Source organism: Phyllostomus hastatus, unplaced genomic scaffold (assembly GCF_019186645.2).
Source record: "Phyllostomus hastatus isolate PE091 unplaced genomic scaffold, TTU_PhHast_1.1 phas_contig_209, whole genome shotgun sequence".
Classification (NCBI taxonomy): domain Eukaryota; kingdom Metazoa; phylum Chordata; class Mammalia; order Chiroptera; family Phyllostomidae; genus Phyllostomus; species Phyllostomus hastatus.
In genome coordinates, this window is record NW_025333735.1 from 20859329 (window position 1) to 20876381 (window position 17053).

General features: G+C 42.2%; 1 protein-coding gene across 3 annotated transcripts in view; it reads right to left on the reverse strand.

Moving 5' to 3' along the window:
- Positions 1–17053, reverse strand: part of ROR1 (receptor tyrosine kinase like orphan receptor 1) — a 377323-nt gene that overhangs the window by 8380 nt on the left and 351890 nt on the right. For all 3 annotated transcript variants that reach the window (XM_045835556.1, XM_045835557.1, XM_045835558.1), the window contains exon 8: positions 10880–11091. In XM_045835556.1, coding sequence (XP_045691512.1) covers positions 10880–11091 — 212 coding nt within the window. The remainder of the gene's footprint in view (positions 1–10879; positions 11092–17053) is intronic.

Genomic DNA, 17053 nt, shown 5'->3' on the forward strand with positions numbered 1-17053 from the left:
TTCGACCTAAAGTGTGTCTTGTCACATCTCACCAATACTACCTGGTGGGCCATCTCGCAGGGAGTCTCAAATCTTCTCCAGCCTATAAAAAAAGGAGGAGTTCGCCAGACCTACTCATAGCCAAATTTGGGGGTTTGCTTCAGAAAGAAGCCTGAAAAGCAACTCAAATCTTTCCTTCAAACACCTGTGCAGCAGCCGGCATAGACATACCCAGAGAAAACTGCCCAGAGCTTGGTTTCAGGGGAACAATTTACACAGTGATTTGCATTTTTAAAATGCTCCAGTTACTTGGTACAAATGAGTCTTAACTACAGACTCATTTTCAAATTTTACATAAATCCTGAACTAGTTAAAAAATCATAAAAACGCTTATAGAAGCAGTCAGTAGACTGTACGGTAACGGCAGGAAATTAGCTGTATTGTTGAGGAACAGATGGTTTACATTATACAAACCCTTTAGGCTAAACTTGTTTAGGTCTGGCATATTGTAAATTATATTTTAGTAATGAAAGTGAAATGACCTCTGCTTGACCTCAAGTGGGGTTTGTCTGTTTGAACCAATGTAGTGGAAAACTATGAAAGAAAATGAAGTCATAAAGTTTTGGCAGTTCAATTTTGGCTCATTTCAAGTTAAGGGGTTATAAATCTGTTTAGTTTCTGTTTGACAAGTATTTGTCATACAGGGATGTACGAAATGTAAAGAAGTGTAAAATACACATGAGGCACAGTGCCAAAGTAAACCCAGTACAAAGGGAAACTGGAATGAATAGGGTCCTGGACTCCTATCTCTTTATCACTCCCTCCATTAGCTGAATGACAAGATGGGCTCGGTTTATTATATGCTGTAAGGCAATTAAGTACCTTAAAACTGAAACAGGCTTTCAGTTTAAATGTTAACATTTTTACTTCTCAAAGTAAACACACATCTGCCCCAGTACCGTTTTAAAAATTATATAATTTGGGGTGGGGGGGGAGAAAAATCAAAGTTGATATAGAAGTTGATACATTACTACTCTACAATCTGACTGAGCCTCTTCCCTTAGAGATTTCTGAAGAGCAACTGTAGGGGAGACACTTTAGATGGGAGTCATTTAGCCATGAGTCAGATGGGACTATTGCAGTACTGTCGAAACTGCTGACAGAGAGGCCAGGCTGATGGTGGTGGCTTCTCCCACCTGAGTAGTGAATATGAAGTAGGAACATGTGAAGCTTTCAGATATATTAACTTGAAATGGGAAAGCAATGAACCAGGGGTAGAGTTTTAAAAAATTCTAATTATGTAGGTGGCAGATAGACAGATAAGGAGGACAGTCTCAGTGACTGTATCTCCACTTTTGGAAGTTACATCTTAGGTGCTAATACATTTGACATGACTCCTCTGGGTGGCACAGCTTACTGCTAACCTCCCATTTCCTGCTGACTTCACACAAGCGACTGCCATAGGACACTCGGTGAGGATTGCATGATAGCCACCGACATTTGTGTGCAGCGTGGGTCCCTTTGGACTTTGGGCCTCTAACCTGAACAGGGTATGAATGCTCTATGTTGGAGTCTGACTTGAAGTTGACACACAGATAAAAAGCAGAGCTACATTCCTTGGGACAGGAAGGGGGTTCCAATAGCAGGTGGTAAAATAGAACTGAAGTTCATATTTATGCAATTGGCCCGTCCCTCCCCCTGGGGTCCCTACAGCTCCTGTACCGGTTCCTTTCCTAAGGCCTGGCTGCAAGACTGCTGCCCTTTCACAAAACTCTTTCACTATGCATTTGCTGATGCTGGCTGGACACAAATGCCTCTAGAAGAGCAGTTTCCATACAGTGCCATCTGTCCTCGGCCCCATAAGGAATAATGAAGCAGATTCTGGCCCTACTGAAATTAGAGGGGTGCTCTGGGTGACAGAAGGACATTACTAGGTCCTTTGTCTCTTTGGAAGCAGTTTTCTTTGAGATGGGTATTGCTTGAGAGCTGAAGTGCTCTCTGAATCTCAAGTACTAACCAACATACTCTACATCAGAGCAGGTACTGAAACCCCCTGGAGAGTTTGCTAAAGCACACAGTGTGAAGCCCTACTGTACTCCCAGAGTTTCTGTCTTTCTTTTTTCTAAGATTTTAAATTTATTTTTATTTTTAGAGAGAGGGGAAGGGAGGGAGAAAGAGATGGAGAGAAAGATCAACGTGTGGTTGCCTCTTGCATGCCCCCTACAGGGTACCTGGCCCACAACCCAGGCATGTGCCCTGACTGGGAATCCAACCAGCAACCCTTTGGTTCACAGGCCAGCACTCCATCCACTGAGCCACACCACCCAGGGCCAGAGTTTCTAATTCTGTAGGTCAGAGAGTTTGATTTTCTAACAAGTTCCCAGGGATGAGGATGATCCTGGAATGGAGGCTTCACTTTGAGAATCACTAGAACACAAGAATATGCCTTCTGGATCAGACAATTACTGAGTGATCTGGGCCCCTGCTCCTTGCATGATGAATGTCCACAGTGTGTCTGAAGGACCTGGTGGAGCGACTCTGACTTACACGACACAGAGAAGTTAATACTCTATTTCAGACGATGCTTTGGAAATGTCAACTAGAGAAAAATATAAGATTCACTAACTGTTATTTATTGGGTAAATATTCTGCATGGCTACTGTCTTAGCAAGATTCATTGAAATATAAGTCACTCTAGAGCTTGGGCCATGTCATCAGTTTATACTATTTTCATGTGCAGCCAATTGTGTGGGATATATTTTAACAGCTGGTTTCATCAGTCAACTGATATTGCAAATATGATGTACCAAAGAGTATCCATACAGAACAGTACATGAGCCATGCAAGAACCATGGAAAAAGAAGACATAGCTCCTATGCTAGATGCTTGTCATCTGAGCTTAATAACAGATAGCATGTATTACTGAATACCTGCCACATGCCAGACACTGAGATCATAATGCAGGCTATGATTTTTTGGAGTGTTTATGTGTTATGCTATAAATACTTCATACCTATGAACTCATTTCATCTCCACAACAACCCTATAAAATTGTCATTATGACTAGTACCCCCATTTTACAGAGGGAGAACCTGAGGATGAGAGCAGTTAAGTGATCCCACAGTTAGTAGCTTATACATTCAGATTCCAGAGTCTCTTCCCAATGACTACTCTCCAGTCCCTTGTCTGCTCTCTAGGCGCTTATGGCATTAATTCACTTAATTGTGATGAGGATCACAATCCTGCGAGATTCACGCAATGATTTCTCCATTTCATGATCAAGAAATGAAGGCATTCATGGTTAAGTAGCTTGTCTCAAAAAGCACCACTGTGAAGTGCTGATGCCGATTCGGAGCCGGCTGTGCCTGGCTCCAAAGTTGGAGAAATTTTCTGGGAAGAAGTGGCAGCTACCCTTCAATCTTCAACAGGGCCCACAGTTTTCAAAGCGCGAAGCCCACTGGTGCACAAGTGGGATGTCTATGTGAGTTGTTCTCTGGTCCCTGAGGCTCTAGACTGTCCTCGGCTCGATCCTCCGCTGTCCCTGTCAGTGACCCGGATTCGTGAACATGACTTTTCAGCAGCAGCCTTTGCCTGAATTGGACACAAGAGCCCTAGAGAGCATATGAAATTGAGATTTTTTAGTATCTGCACTTGGTTGTTGACAGGAATCTGTTTGACTCCAAAGACTATTATCCTTTCTTGTGCATTTTACTCATTCTTAGATAAACAGTGTTAGAATTGTGAAACAATGGACTCCACTCATAAATGGAAATGATTACATTTTAAAAGCTTAAAGGCCACAACCATTTTATTTTAGGAGGTTATGGACATTTTCAAAGACTGTAGCCGAACTAAGTGCCTTTTGGCTTAGGCAATCACATTCTAGAGGGAGTTTCAACCGATCGTTCGCCACATTGGCTCGGAGTTCAGCGGCACTTCTCTGGAAGTGATTTAACATCAGAAACAGCTCTTTTCTCTGTAACGTAACTTTCTAATAGTTAGTTTGAATGTTTGGTGGTGGCCAGGGCTGATTCTGTGGTGGAGTTACTTTGTAATGTCAATGGGAGAGGTTCTATTCTGCCTGGAAATAGGCAGAACAGATGACAGTAATTTTAACATCAGCCCGAGCCACCACACACTCGTCACATGGGCCTGTGTGTTTCAGTCCACCCGGGAATTAAAGCAACAGAGTAAAACGGGGAAGAGGCATTTGAGCTCTGGGCCTGGGAAGACCCGGGTTCAAGTTTCGCCTCTATCACTCAGTAGCTCTGTGACTTTGGGCAAACTTTTCATCTCAAGCCTCAGTTTTCTCACTCCCAATATTAACACCTCAAATAATACCTGCTCAAAATTAATACCTGCTTCATAGGCTTATTATTAGAGATTCTGTTGAGATAATGCATGCGGGGTACTTTGGTTAATTCCTAGGACCCATTTATAATATATATGTTCGCAATACTCACTCGTCCTAGAAGTGAAGTTTCTATAGACACGTTTAAGCTGAGGCCCTGTACTGGACAGCCTCCCAGCCCTCAGCGCCAGGCCATCTCTGCCCCGTGGGTTTGTATCCGGGGGAACGGCGTGTGGGGCAGCAGGTTCACGCTAACTGGGTGAGCACGAGAAATACCCTGAGTGACTCCCTCCCCTCTGTCCTCACCCCAGTTAACCGTGTGGGCTGCCGGCTCCCACAGCTTCCCCTCAACCCACATCGTCCTGTGCACAGAATTTGGTAGTTTATTTCAAAGTTTGTGGTTGTTCATATTACCATCACAATAAAAATAATAGTAACTTCTAGCTGCTGAGTACTTGTGAGGTGCAGACACACTATGTTGAAGTGCCAGAAATGCCTCTTTAGGAAGAGACTGGTGGTTGTCAGAGGCCGGAGTGTGGACCATGGGTGAAATGGGTGAAGGGAGTTAAAAGGTACAAACTTCCGATTATAAAATAAATAAGTCTAGGGGGTGTAATGTGCAGTGTGGAGACTATCATTAATAATACTGTGTATTTCAAATGGGCTCTGAGAGTAAACCTTGAGAGTCTCATCACAAGAAAAAAAAATTTTGTGGCTACGTATGGTGACGAATGTTAACCACACCTGTGGAGGCCATATCAAATACAAACCAGTACCGAGTCCCAATATTGTACACCTGAAACCAATATAATGTTGTATGTCAATTATATTTCAATAAGAGAATCAAAAATATCTCTTTCAAGTCCTATTTTTATTCTTGTTGTATAGGTGAGAAAAAATTTTCAGAGAATTTGCCTAAGATCTCATGGCCAGTAAACAATGCAGCCAATATTTGTAATCATAGCTCTCTGCCTCCACATCCTTGCTCTTTGGAGGATATCACACTACTTCCCAGAAAGAGACGAAGAAAACAATGCGGCTGGAAAGGTAAGTTAGGTCCAGAGAGTACGGACTCTTGGATGCTGGGAGAAAGAATGCTATGCTTTGAGATTAGTCCTTCCAGAATCATTACATTGAGTGGGAGCCAAAGTGATGCCAGGGATGAAATGAGCATGAGGGAGAAAAACAGAAAGAGGACTGGCGAGCACTAGGGGATGCCCCGGTTCCGGAAGTTAACGGGAGAGCCAGGGAAAGCCAAGACAGAAAGTATTTCAAGATGGTAGCTAAGAATATCAGATGCTCCAGAGAGATAGAAGAGGAAGCCTCGGAAAGGTCACTGGATGAAATGACAGTGATGAAGACTCTGGGGAGGTCCGTGTCAAGAGAATGATGAGCTCAGAAGCCTGGGGCCAGAGTGGCTTCAAGGGAGTAAAGTGGAAGAGTTATTGAGGACGTTCCAGTGTCAACTGGTTAAGGCCAGAGGACATTTTTTCTTTGCTCTTAGAGAAGAAGAGGGCTAGAGAAACATTGATGTGAGGAAGAAATATTGATGAACTGCCTCCTGCATATGCCTGGACAGTGGATCGAACTGCAACCTGGGTTTGTGCCCTAGACCTGGAATTGAACCTGCCACCTTTTGGTTATGGGACGATGCTCCAACCAACTGAGTCACACTGGCCACAGCCACAATAGGGTTTTTGGATGGACGCATATTGCTAGCAAAATGAACAGGCCCATAAAATATAATCAAGTGTCAGTATATCCAGCAGCTACTTTGGCTGGAGAAGGAAGGGAGAGATGAATTGCCTGGCAGTGAAGAGACTGAGAAGCTGACTAGAGGGGAGGTTAAATTGAAAAATAAAGTATAGGAACCAGCTTCAGAAAGCTAGGCAAATCCTGCTTTCCTGCAAATGCTCCTTCCATCAGCCAGGAGCTGCAGGAGTTGGACCCACGGGCTATTCAAGTGTTGGCTGCAGCCCTCCCCCAACCCCACCGGGCCCCACTCTTCCTTGTCCCTCATTCTCAAACTCCTGCACCCCTTCGCCTCTGTGGGCCTAAATCCCACGCGGGCGAGTCACAGAGGGAGGCCAGAACAGGGCCTGCCCTGTGCTTGAGGGTGGGCTCTGCCCACTTTCTAACTCTTGGGGGAGCATGTTCCATTCCACAGCTTCCCCCCTTACCACAGCACCTTTACCGGCTGCTCTGTCTTTCAGACATGTGACAGTTGATAGTATTCAGGGAGAAAAAAGAATTAGGGAGAAGGGAAATTAGGTTTATATGCTTCTCAGAAATGGTTCGTTTTCCATACTTCTTTTAAAAAGCACCAAGATTGTAAAATTCATAATGCTTACTTAGCTCACACATCACTGGAATACTCGCCAGAGGGTTTTAAAGATGGGAAAGATACTCAATTATCTCCTCCTACTGAATGGCTTAAAATCTCTTGCTGAACAAAATGAATGGAAAATAAACAGTACTTTCCACGAACGTGGCCCACTCCTGTCTCCGAACACCTGAGACCACTGAGCCCCGGAGAGGCTTCTCAAGGCCACAGGGCAGGTAGAGGTGGCGCCAGGGGGAGCGTCTTCATGTCCCGACTGTTAAAGGCTCAGAGTAAAGACGCTTCTCTGGTTGGTCCACTGGCTTCGTTTCCTCAAAGGTCAGAAGGAAACTCATCAAAAGTGTTAACTGTACATCTCTCTGGGCACTCAAGCTAGGTCCTGTCAGCCAGTCTGTTTGCAGTGGCCTATTGTCTATCCCCTCTGCAGGGTGTGGATTTGCAATCTCCCAGAGGGGCCTCTTCTTAACCCAAACACTATGGGCAAATTCTAGCAGCTCAGCAAGAGGAAAGTGATGAAAACAGACAGTTTAAAAAGGGGTGTCCAACCCACAGCCCATGGGCCACATGCTGCCCAGGATGAATGCAGCCCAAAACAAAATCATAAATTTACTTAAAACATGAGTTGTTTTTTTTTTTTTTTGCTTTTGTTAGTGTTTGTGTATTTAATGTGTGGTCCAAAACAGCTCTTTGTCTTCCAGTGTGGCCCAGAGATGCCAAAAGGTTGGACGCCCCTGGAAACCCTGAAGGGCACTTTCATTTGGATAAATAAGAATATTAGAGTCTCTGACTTTTGAACTGGCCAAGGAGAAGTAAAAGTGAGGCCAGCTTCTATCCTTCATTCTTTTTGCATCCCAGCTTCCAAGTATCCTTTTGATTTTTCTCTGGTAGGGTGTTTGTTTTCAGGACTTTGTTCCTCTTTCATTCTGATGCGTGTCCCTTCCTTTTAGGTTTTATAGGTACATGTAATATTTATGCATCAGTGACCTTTCAAAGCAGTTTCAGAGACTGGCTGTTTACAGTTAGGAATTTTCTTTAAGGTCTACAAAGTCCTTTGTGCTTTTTCCAGGAAAGGCACTCAATAAGAACCAAAACAAACAACTGAATAACTCAAATCTGATTGCAGCCAAATCTCTTAGGAGAGTAAGAAAAAAAAAAAGTTCACATTTGTGTTTTGCTGTTTCCTTTCCCCCTCAACCCAGTCAAATCTGCTTGAGCCATTGCTAGTTCCAGTCTGGTTCAGAATTGCCTGTGAGAGGTTTAAGGCCAAATTGTAAGCCTTGTGTTACTCATGTTGACACTGGGAGATTTTGCAAGGTACACTTTTGAAATGATCTGGAAATGATGAAAACAATGCTCACTCCACCAAGTCTTTGGGAAAACTTATCCTATTATACAACAAGGCCTGTCCAGAAAAAGTCCAGCCATTCTTCATATAACGAGAATGGTTTGTACGACATCAATGTAACCTGGCAGCCAAGGAGAGTGGACTGGAATGCATATGTGTGAACACTGATGACTTCACTGTACTTACTAATCAGTGGGCACAGTAGACTCCATTGAGTGAGCATGCGTGCCGTGTGGCTGTCGCATTTAAAGTGACTGAGTACAGCAATGATTCTGCATCCAATTTTGTGTTAAGCTTGAACGTTCCTTGGCAGAAACTACTTGGGTGATTCAGAAGGCCTCAGCTATGGGCAACTGGTGATTGGCAGCTTCATCATGACAACATGCCTACTCATACATCATGTCTCATGCAGGGGTTTTTTTGTGAAAAATCAAATACCCAGGTGATTCAGCCCCCTGCAGCCCAAATTTGGCGCCCTGTGACTTACGGTTTTTTCTAAAACTAAAACCACTTTTGAAAGGAACAGATTTCAGACCATAAATGAGATTTGGGAAAATATGACAGGGCAGCTGATGGCGACTGGGAGAACTGTGTGAGGTCCAACGGTGCCTACTTTGAAGGGGACTGATGTGTCATTGTCCTGTGTACAGTGTTTCTTGTATCTTGTATCTTCTTCAGTAAATGTCTCTACTTTTCATATTACTGGCTGGATACCTTCTGGACAGACCTCCTATTTTACATTCACCTCTTTGACCATGCAGGATGGAGGATTATTTTTTTCTCTGGCCACATCACACCTCTCTGTGGCGGGAACAAGACTCTATCACTGAGGCTTGTGACGGTTACACAGCCCTCTGAAGACTTTGTCACGAGCCACGGTGATGCCTGTGGTTATTGTTCAGCCAAAACTGACCAAATGGAATCACATTCAGTTGTTTGCTGGACCTCCCACTCCCTCTTCCCAGTATCACTTGTTCTGTGGAAAAGTCATCCTGGGGTTGGCCAAGTGCAAGGGCTTTATCTAGAGTTGAAAATCCTATATTTTAATTTCTAGCTCTTTCACCTTGGGCAAGTCAGTTAATCAGTTTCAGTTGTAGATATGCTGCTTGTACAAGACTGATAATAATACCTATCTTCTATAACAGGTGTGAGAAAATGAGTGTAAGAGCTCCTCATTTAGGCTGACTTACACAATTGATAATTTTCCCCAATGGCAATGACTCTTCCCCTGGTTCCCACCACAGCAAGGAAGGGCCCACATGTCCAGGACAGGGACAGCTGTAGCCACACTGGGCCCCTGTCCCACTCAGAGTTCCGGTGTTTCTAAGGCTTTTTAACATTTAATAACAGGGAAAGATTCTCACAGAACACGGACTATTCTGAACTAGAAGTTTAAAGTCATGGTGTATGTAAGAGGCACACTAGGTGTTACTCATGAATGTGCAACACTATTAACCCCCTCTCTGTTCTTCTACCACTTTTGTGAGGGGCAAGTGTGAGGCTGCACAACACGAATGAGGCACGTAAGTCAGCTAGCAAATAGGCAGGATGCATAAAGAGATGAATCTCTACCACCACCCATCCCCAAAGCCACTTAGTGAACTCTGGTTTCCAGGGTGTGGGGGAGTTTTTTACAGTAAAACTCCACACATAAGAGAACACTGGTTTTGCCTGGGATAGAATACTTAAAATGAATTTTTAGCATTTAAGAAACTTCAAAACCTTGCCAACACATATGACTTTACAAATGAACAATATTTTAAGACTTTTTAAATTAAAAAAATCCATTTGTGAAGCAAATTTAAATCAAAGGAGGGTTATGTGTCAGTCACCATTGTGTGCTACTCTGCCTACTGGGTAAAAAGGTTAGTTCATCTGAGTGTGCAGACATTTTTTCCTAAAATTTTGTTATAAGTGATGCATCTGCTCTTTATGGGAGTCAAAAAAATAGTATGACCACCAACCTACAGAGAAGATAAATATTTGTCAAATGAATGAATGGATGTTCTTTTGGAGACTGGCTTTTGAATGCAGAATCTTAAATTATTTAAATGAAATCTCTTTGCCAAGAGGCCTGGGGTTGAGGTGCCGGCTTTCCACAGAGACGGCCTCTGTTGTATTTCAGCTCCAACATGTGGGGTGCGTGCTCCACCTAAGGTAAGGGCCAGTGGCCCTGGGTCCCCTGCCAGGACCTCCTCGAGCAGCCCAAGTGTTGAGAGATGTGTAGGACAAACCAAACGGGAGCGGCTGCTGCAGCACAGAGAGGAGCAGGCTGAGGGGGGCTATCAGAGAACAACAAAGATTTTGAGAAAGACAACATTTCTCTTAAAATGCACTTAAACCAAGAGAAGGGGGTTTAAGTTAGGCATTAAAAGGATATGGTTTTGGTGTGGTGGTGGGAGACACATAAAAGTTGCCGTCTTTAGGTGTGCAGTGCGGCGGTGATAAGCACACGCACACTCTGCACTAACAAGGCTGACAGTGAAGAGAATGTTGGGTCTCTCTCCTTCTTCAACTCTTCCAGTTTGATTAGAAGAATATGGAATTTCCTTCTTGGAAATTTTGAAAAACACCTCACATTCTGGGTCCCCAGGGGCTGGCAGCGATGATCCCCTAGGGATTCCTGCCAGGCCAGACTCTGTGGTGAGGCAGTGATGTGGCCAGCACGGAGGCGGACACACTGAAGAATGTGTGCTCAGGCCGTCTTGGGACGAAGTCAGAGATGCACGCTCACCTGAAAACGACCTCTGGCACTTATAAAACAAACGCATTCTGTGTCATCTGATTTCTAAACTGGGGAGGGTTATGAGTTGCTTTCACCTGAAGATGACAGAATGATGCAGCAGTGCACAGCCCATTTTACCTTGGGTTTATATGCATTCAGCATTGACATCTCCACATTTTGGCCTCTGACATGTTTCGGTTGCCTCTGGACAGGCGGCGACGATGCCTTCTGGTTATTGCGGCAGACACAAATGAAGAAGAAGAGTAAGGCGATGGCCAGAGGAATAGCCACACTTGGCACCAGTATGTACAGGATTTCCATTTTATTCTTTTCCTTGGAGTCCTTCGAATCTGGGTGCAGAAATAAAAAAAAAACAGAAGTTATACAAGTTCAAATAACACGTATATTACATTGCATAGTTTAAAATGACCTCCTATTCTTTATACACAAAAGTCTACTGTGAAAAAAAAAGAACTGTTGCTTATTACAATTTGTTTCTATCAAACCTTCAACATAATTTATTGAAGTTTAAAAGTTTAAAGTTCAAACGTTTAAAAATTGCAGAGGGAAATTATAAAGCGTTCGCATGCATGTGGGTCCCCCTCGGCTGCTGCCTCTCTTCAGCAGCAGACCTGCGTTTCTCCAACACCTTCCAAGTTAAACGCCGAGTGGCCTGTATATATCCGAGAGCATTAATGTGGACCGCAGGGCTCTTCTTCCCTTGGCTGCCAGCCCAGATCAGCCACTGCAACAAGATGTTCCAGAAATCATGCCATTATCTGGGCTTGTTTGGACATACAGGGCTACCGCTGCATCTTCCAGAATCAACATCACTGAAGAATGCTGGCCCCTGTGGCCACATACCCACTGCCCTGAGACCACGAGGACTGGAAGTCAGGGCCAGCTTAGCCTGTGACCTTGAGCTGTGTGACCTTGAACAAACCATTTACCTCTCTGGGCCTTTCTTTCCTTCATCCACAAAAGTATCTATTTTGGGTAGTGTCTATAATTCCCTCCAGCACAGCACCACTGTATATAACTTGATACTTTTTTTGAAAACCAAGAATTCTTCTTAAATGGTTTCATATGAACCCAATAATTATGAGTGTTAACACTTTGAAGTCTATTTTTGAAATCTTACACATCCACTGTACCTACCATTGCTTGGAAAAGAATATAACACATGTAGATGGACCTTAGGCATATATTTCCTTTTATTGGTTTGAGTCTGGCCTTTACAACTAAGTACTTTAGGCATATAGTATCATTAATAAATTATGTGACTGGTAAAACAAACAAGAATTATGGGACAGTATTTAGAGGGGCTGCATAGTACATGCCCTGATCACCAATAACCTCATCAGCTATCCTGTTTTAAGAAAATCCAGTATAAAAATTCAGACTGACACAAAACTCAGAGATGGTTATTGACTTAACAAAAGAATTAACCATTCATCCACTCACTCATCCTTTCACTTGTTCAGTAAGTCGATAAACAAACGTGACTGCTGCTGAGCACTATTCTAGGGCCTGGGAATATAAAGTTAAATACGGTGGGTCCTTTGCCCTTAAAATGCTCATCGTCTTGTAAGGAAAACAGAGAAAAGATTATTACTCTATCTTGTTGGGAATGCTATCAGGGAAGTATGAATACAGTGGTAAAAATACTAAAAAAAATCCCTTTAAACAGTGAGCTTCCCTAGTACATGTAAACAGGAATATACTACGTATAGCTTCTGCTTGCAGATACCTTGCTGGGGAACCTGTGGTTTAATGAGATAGAGCAGTAATTAATCACATTGCCTTCCTCCCAACTAAGCAGGCTGAAGACAGGAAATGAAGAAGGGGCACCCAGATCTGGATGATGGAACCGTGCTCTGTGGGTTAACTTTCAGAGAGGAGTTTGGGGTGGGGTAAAATCTGCTTATGGAGTATATAGTACATTTTAATATTAATAATAATAATAATAATTATTATTAATATAATTATTAGTACATTTATTATTAATATTTATGGAGCATTTTCTACCAGCGCAAAATCATGTCAGCTGTTGTTACTAATGGGGCCAGGTACTGTTCTAAGCAGTTTTCATTAACTCATTTATTTTATCCTCCTAATCAAACCCATGAGGAAGGTGCCATCCTTATCTCCATTTTTACAGGTGAGTGGTTGGGTAACTTGCCCAAGGACATGCAGCTAGTAATTCAAAAGCTGGGACTCTTCTCCTGTTGGTCTTGCTTCATAGGTCCTGTTCTAGTTCCTACACCACACTGCCAGTAATTTGAGAACAGCTGCTGTTTTACATGTATTTTCTTATGGTAGGATTCCTCTTGCTTCATATGAAAGGATGAGGGAGGTCTGAAATGTGGCCAGTAACACTGAAGCTTTGCCAGAAGTACTACTTTTGAAACTACCCACTTTATATATACTGTGGCAGGTACACATACAACCCAGGCACCTCTGGGGGGCCATTCTAATCATTCTAGTCATTAGGAACTGGGTCGCAGGGTCTTTAGTAACAGTTGTGCCTGTACATTTGTGGGTGGGTAGATAGAAATCACATGGAAGAGTGTCTACTCCAGAGCCTGCCAGCTAGATATACAGGTAGATCTCTATCATCTATCCATCCATCCATCCATCCATCCATCCATCCACTTTAGAAACAATGTAGCAGAATAAAGGAAGTGTACATTTTAGAGTCAGAAACTCTGAATACTGCCTTTGTCATTATGTATGTAACCCTCTGTAAGCACTTAGCCTCTCTAAGCAAACTCATCTGTAAAATGGGAATGTTAATGCCTATTTCATAAAATCGCTATACACAATAAATGAAGTAACATGGAAAATGTCTATTCTGGTACCTGTTACAAGTCAGTCACTCCATATTTACCCCTTACCCTTAGAAGGGGAAAGGATTCAGGGATAAAAGCTTCGGGCTGGGAATTCTAAACAACCTAAGGCAAGAAACAACTTCTCTTACCTCCATCTCCTCTTTCATTCCATCTCATTTTGTTCGCATGAGAGATAATGTTCATGAAAGAACCTCAGAAAACTGAAAACTGCCACACAGTTGTTGGATGCTATGATTATTATTATTAAGATTAAAAAACCCTTTCATATTTCTCAGCACTGTAAGGGGAGAAGTCCCTCTTGCTATTCTTGGATTTTCAGTGAAATCATGATGAGGGTAATGATTACAAAAGGAATGAGGCTGATTTAGGACAAACGTAACACTAGTCATTTTTTCTGGCCCAGATTTTTAGCAACAAGAGAAAGCAGGGCTCTCACCTGTCTGGCAAACAAAAGAGCCTATTCTGTACATTCCGTATCAGATTATTCACAGAATGCCTTTGATTGTAAATGAGAGGTCTGGGCCAAATTCCCCTGCAGGTCTGCAGGAGAACAAACTTCAAGAAGCTAAATCCTTTAAACACAGTCAAATTTGGCTCCTTCAGATTACACTGAGGATATGCAAATGAGCACAAGGTCTTCTTGCCAAGTGAAATAATCAGGCAGAACAATACACGGTCACATTGGAAGGGACGGAAAGCCAGTTCAGGCCTATTGTACGCCTGCCACACAACAGGCTCACTTTCCCACAGAGCTCTCCGAGTTTGGCCAGAAGGGGAGTGGGTGTCTGGCTCAAAAAACTTTATATGAAAACATTCCTCAGAACAACTAATGTTACTCATGGAAAATTAGAAAGCTAATATTTGTCCGACTTCTTTGAAATGTCCTAGCATTTTTATTCATCGTTTTAACCCAGTGCTTGGTGTTATCTTGATTTTACACATAGAGAAATTCAGTCTGAGAAAGAAGAAATAATTTGACAAAGCTAGAAAGAGTTACGGTAGGTTGGAATGCAAGCCTGTCTGCCTTTAATACTTCCATGTTTTATAAATTATATTACTAATGCAAGTTAGAATACTATGTGGAATTGTTTCTCATCATCTCCTTAAGAGTCTGAGGTTCCATCTCAATGGGAGCTAATATCCAGCAGAGATCATACTATTAAAAAGAATCACATGAGAACAATGGACATTATTCTTCCTGCGCACTTTAAGGGGAAATGGACGCCTCCAATGCGTGGCAAAGAACATTAGCAGGGTGCAGCTTTTTAATACTTCCAAAGAGCTGTTTAAAAGTTAAATGCACATATTCGTTACATCAAGTTAAATGCTTGGGATTTCTGAAACCAACGATTTAGTCTGGATCACATGATTAATTTCCTTTTGAAAATCAATTTGGTATCGCAGTTCACATCTGACATTCCTGTTTTATTTTGACAATGATATTCAATACTTTGATTAGTAATTAAATATAATAGAGGAAACACTCCTTTCTCATCCTGGGCTTAAAGCAAGGCACACAGGGTTTCTCATTCAAGAGGTACTTTTATAAAGTGAAACGTCATCTGGGATATTGCTTTTGAGTTAAAACAAGAAAATGCTCAGATCTGCAATATGGCAAAGGTGGGAAGAAACCTTACAGAAACTTAGAATTCAAAGAAAATTAAATAAGTTAAATCATGATCTTGCCTGAAAAAAAAATTGAGAACCATAGGAATTGCTGCCATCTGTTACTAGTAGTAACTATACAATCAGCAGGTCTCTAGCAGACAGGGGTCTGCACTAGTGACACTTAAGCCTACACCTGGAAGCTGAAGGGGAAATGGTGGTAACTAGGCCTTTGATGGGTGGGCACGCTGGGCCCAGCCATTCGTTCTCCGGGCTTAGTGATGGAAATACCAAGAAGGTGATCTAGTAGTGTGTTATGCATTCTCAAGTGAATTCTTAAACTAAGAGTTCCAATAGGCCGTATATAGTGATTCAAATTTTTCTCTTCAGAAAATGTTTTAACCCCAATAATTAGGAGACTAACTCATCTGTGAACACTTGAGGAAAATCAGTAACTGGAATCCACAGGCATTTCTATACATTCTCAGGAGCTCTCGGTTTTCTCCTCTATAAAAGGAAAGAGTTGGGCTAATCTCTTTTTAATTTAAAAACTTTGAATTTTGGGCCTGGCTGGGTAGCTCAGTTGCTTAATGCCGTCTCCATATGCCAGAGTTGCTCCTCAGTCACAGAATACACGAGAATCGACCAATGAATGCATGAATAAGTGGAACAACAAATCGATTCTCTCTCTAAAATCAATAAATAAAAATTAAAAAAAATTTTTCAATTATGGTAAAAGCACATAAAGAACTTACTATCTTAAGTTTTTTAAGCACACAATAAATAGTGTTAAGTGTATTTGCATTGTTGTACAACACATCTCCACAACCTTTCGTCTTGCAGAGCTGAATTCCCATACTCATTCAACTCGTCCGGCCTCCCCCTCGCCCCAGCCCCTGGCAGCCATTGTCCTACTTTCTGTTTCTATAAATGTGACTATTTTAGGTACCTTCTATAAGTGAAATTGTACAGTATTTTTTATGACTGGCTTATTTCACTCAATAGGATGTTCTCAAGGTTTATCCATGTTGTTGCATGTGACAGGATTTCCTTCTTTTTTTAAGGCTGAATAATACAACATATTTTCTTTACCCATTCATCCACTGATGGCATTTGGCTTGCTTCCACCTCTGAGTTATTGTGAGTAATGCTGCTGTGGACATGGTTTGCAAACATCTTTTCAAGATTCTGCTTTCAGCTCTTTTGAATATGTACACAGAAGTGATATTGCTGGATCATACAGTAATCTATTTTTTATTTTTTTGTGAAACAATCATATTGTTTTCTATAGTGGCTACCCCATTTTGCCTTCCCACAAGCAATGTAAAATGGTCCTAATTCCTCTACATCTTTGTTAACACTTGCTATTTTTTCCTCCTCTTCCTCCTCCCTTTCCTTTCTCCTTTTCCTTTCTCTCCTTCTTTTCCTTCCACTCCTTCTTCCTCTTTCCTCACCTTCCCCTTCCTCCTCCTCTCCTTCTCCTCCTTCTTTTGATACTGGCCATCCAGACAGATGTGGTTTTGATTTGCATTTCTTTAATGACTAGTGGTATTAAACATGTTTTCATATACTCATTGTCTTTGTATATCGTCTTTGAAGAAATTTCTGTTTAAGTCTTTTTCCCACTTTTTTTAAACTGAGCTAATCTTTTTTTTTTAAGATTTTATTTATTTATCTTCAGAGAGGGAATGGAGGGAGATAGAGAGAGAGAAAGAGAGAAACACCAATGTGCGGTTGCTGGGGGTTCTGGCCTGCAACCCAGGAATGTACCCTGGCTGGGAATCGAACCTGGGACACTTTTGTTCCCAGCCCGCACTCAATCCACTGAGCTACGCCAGCCAGGTGAGCTAATCTT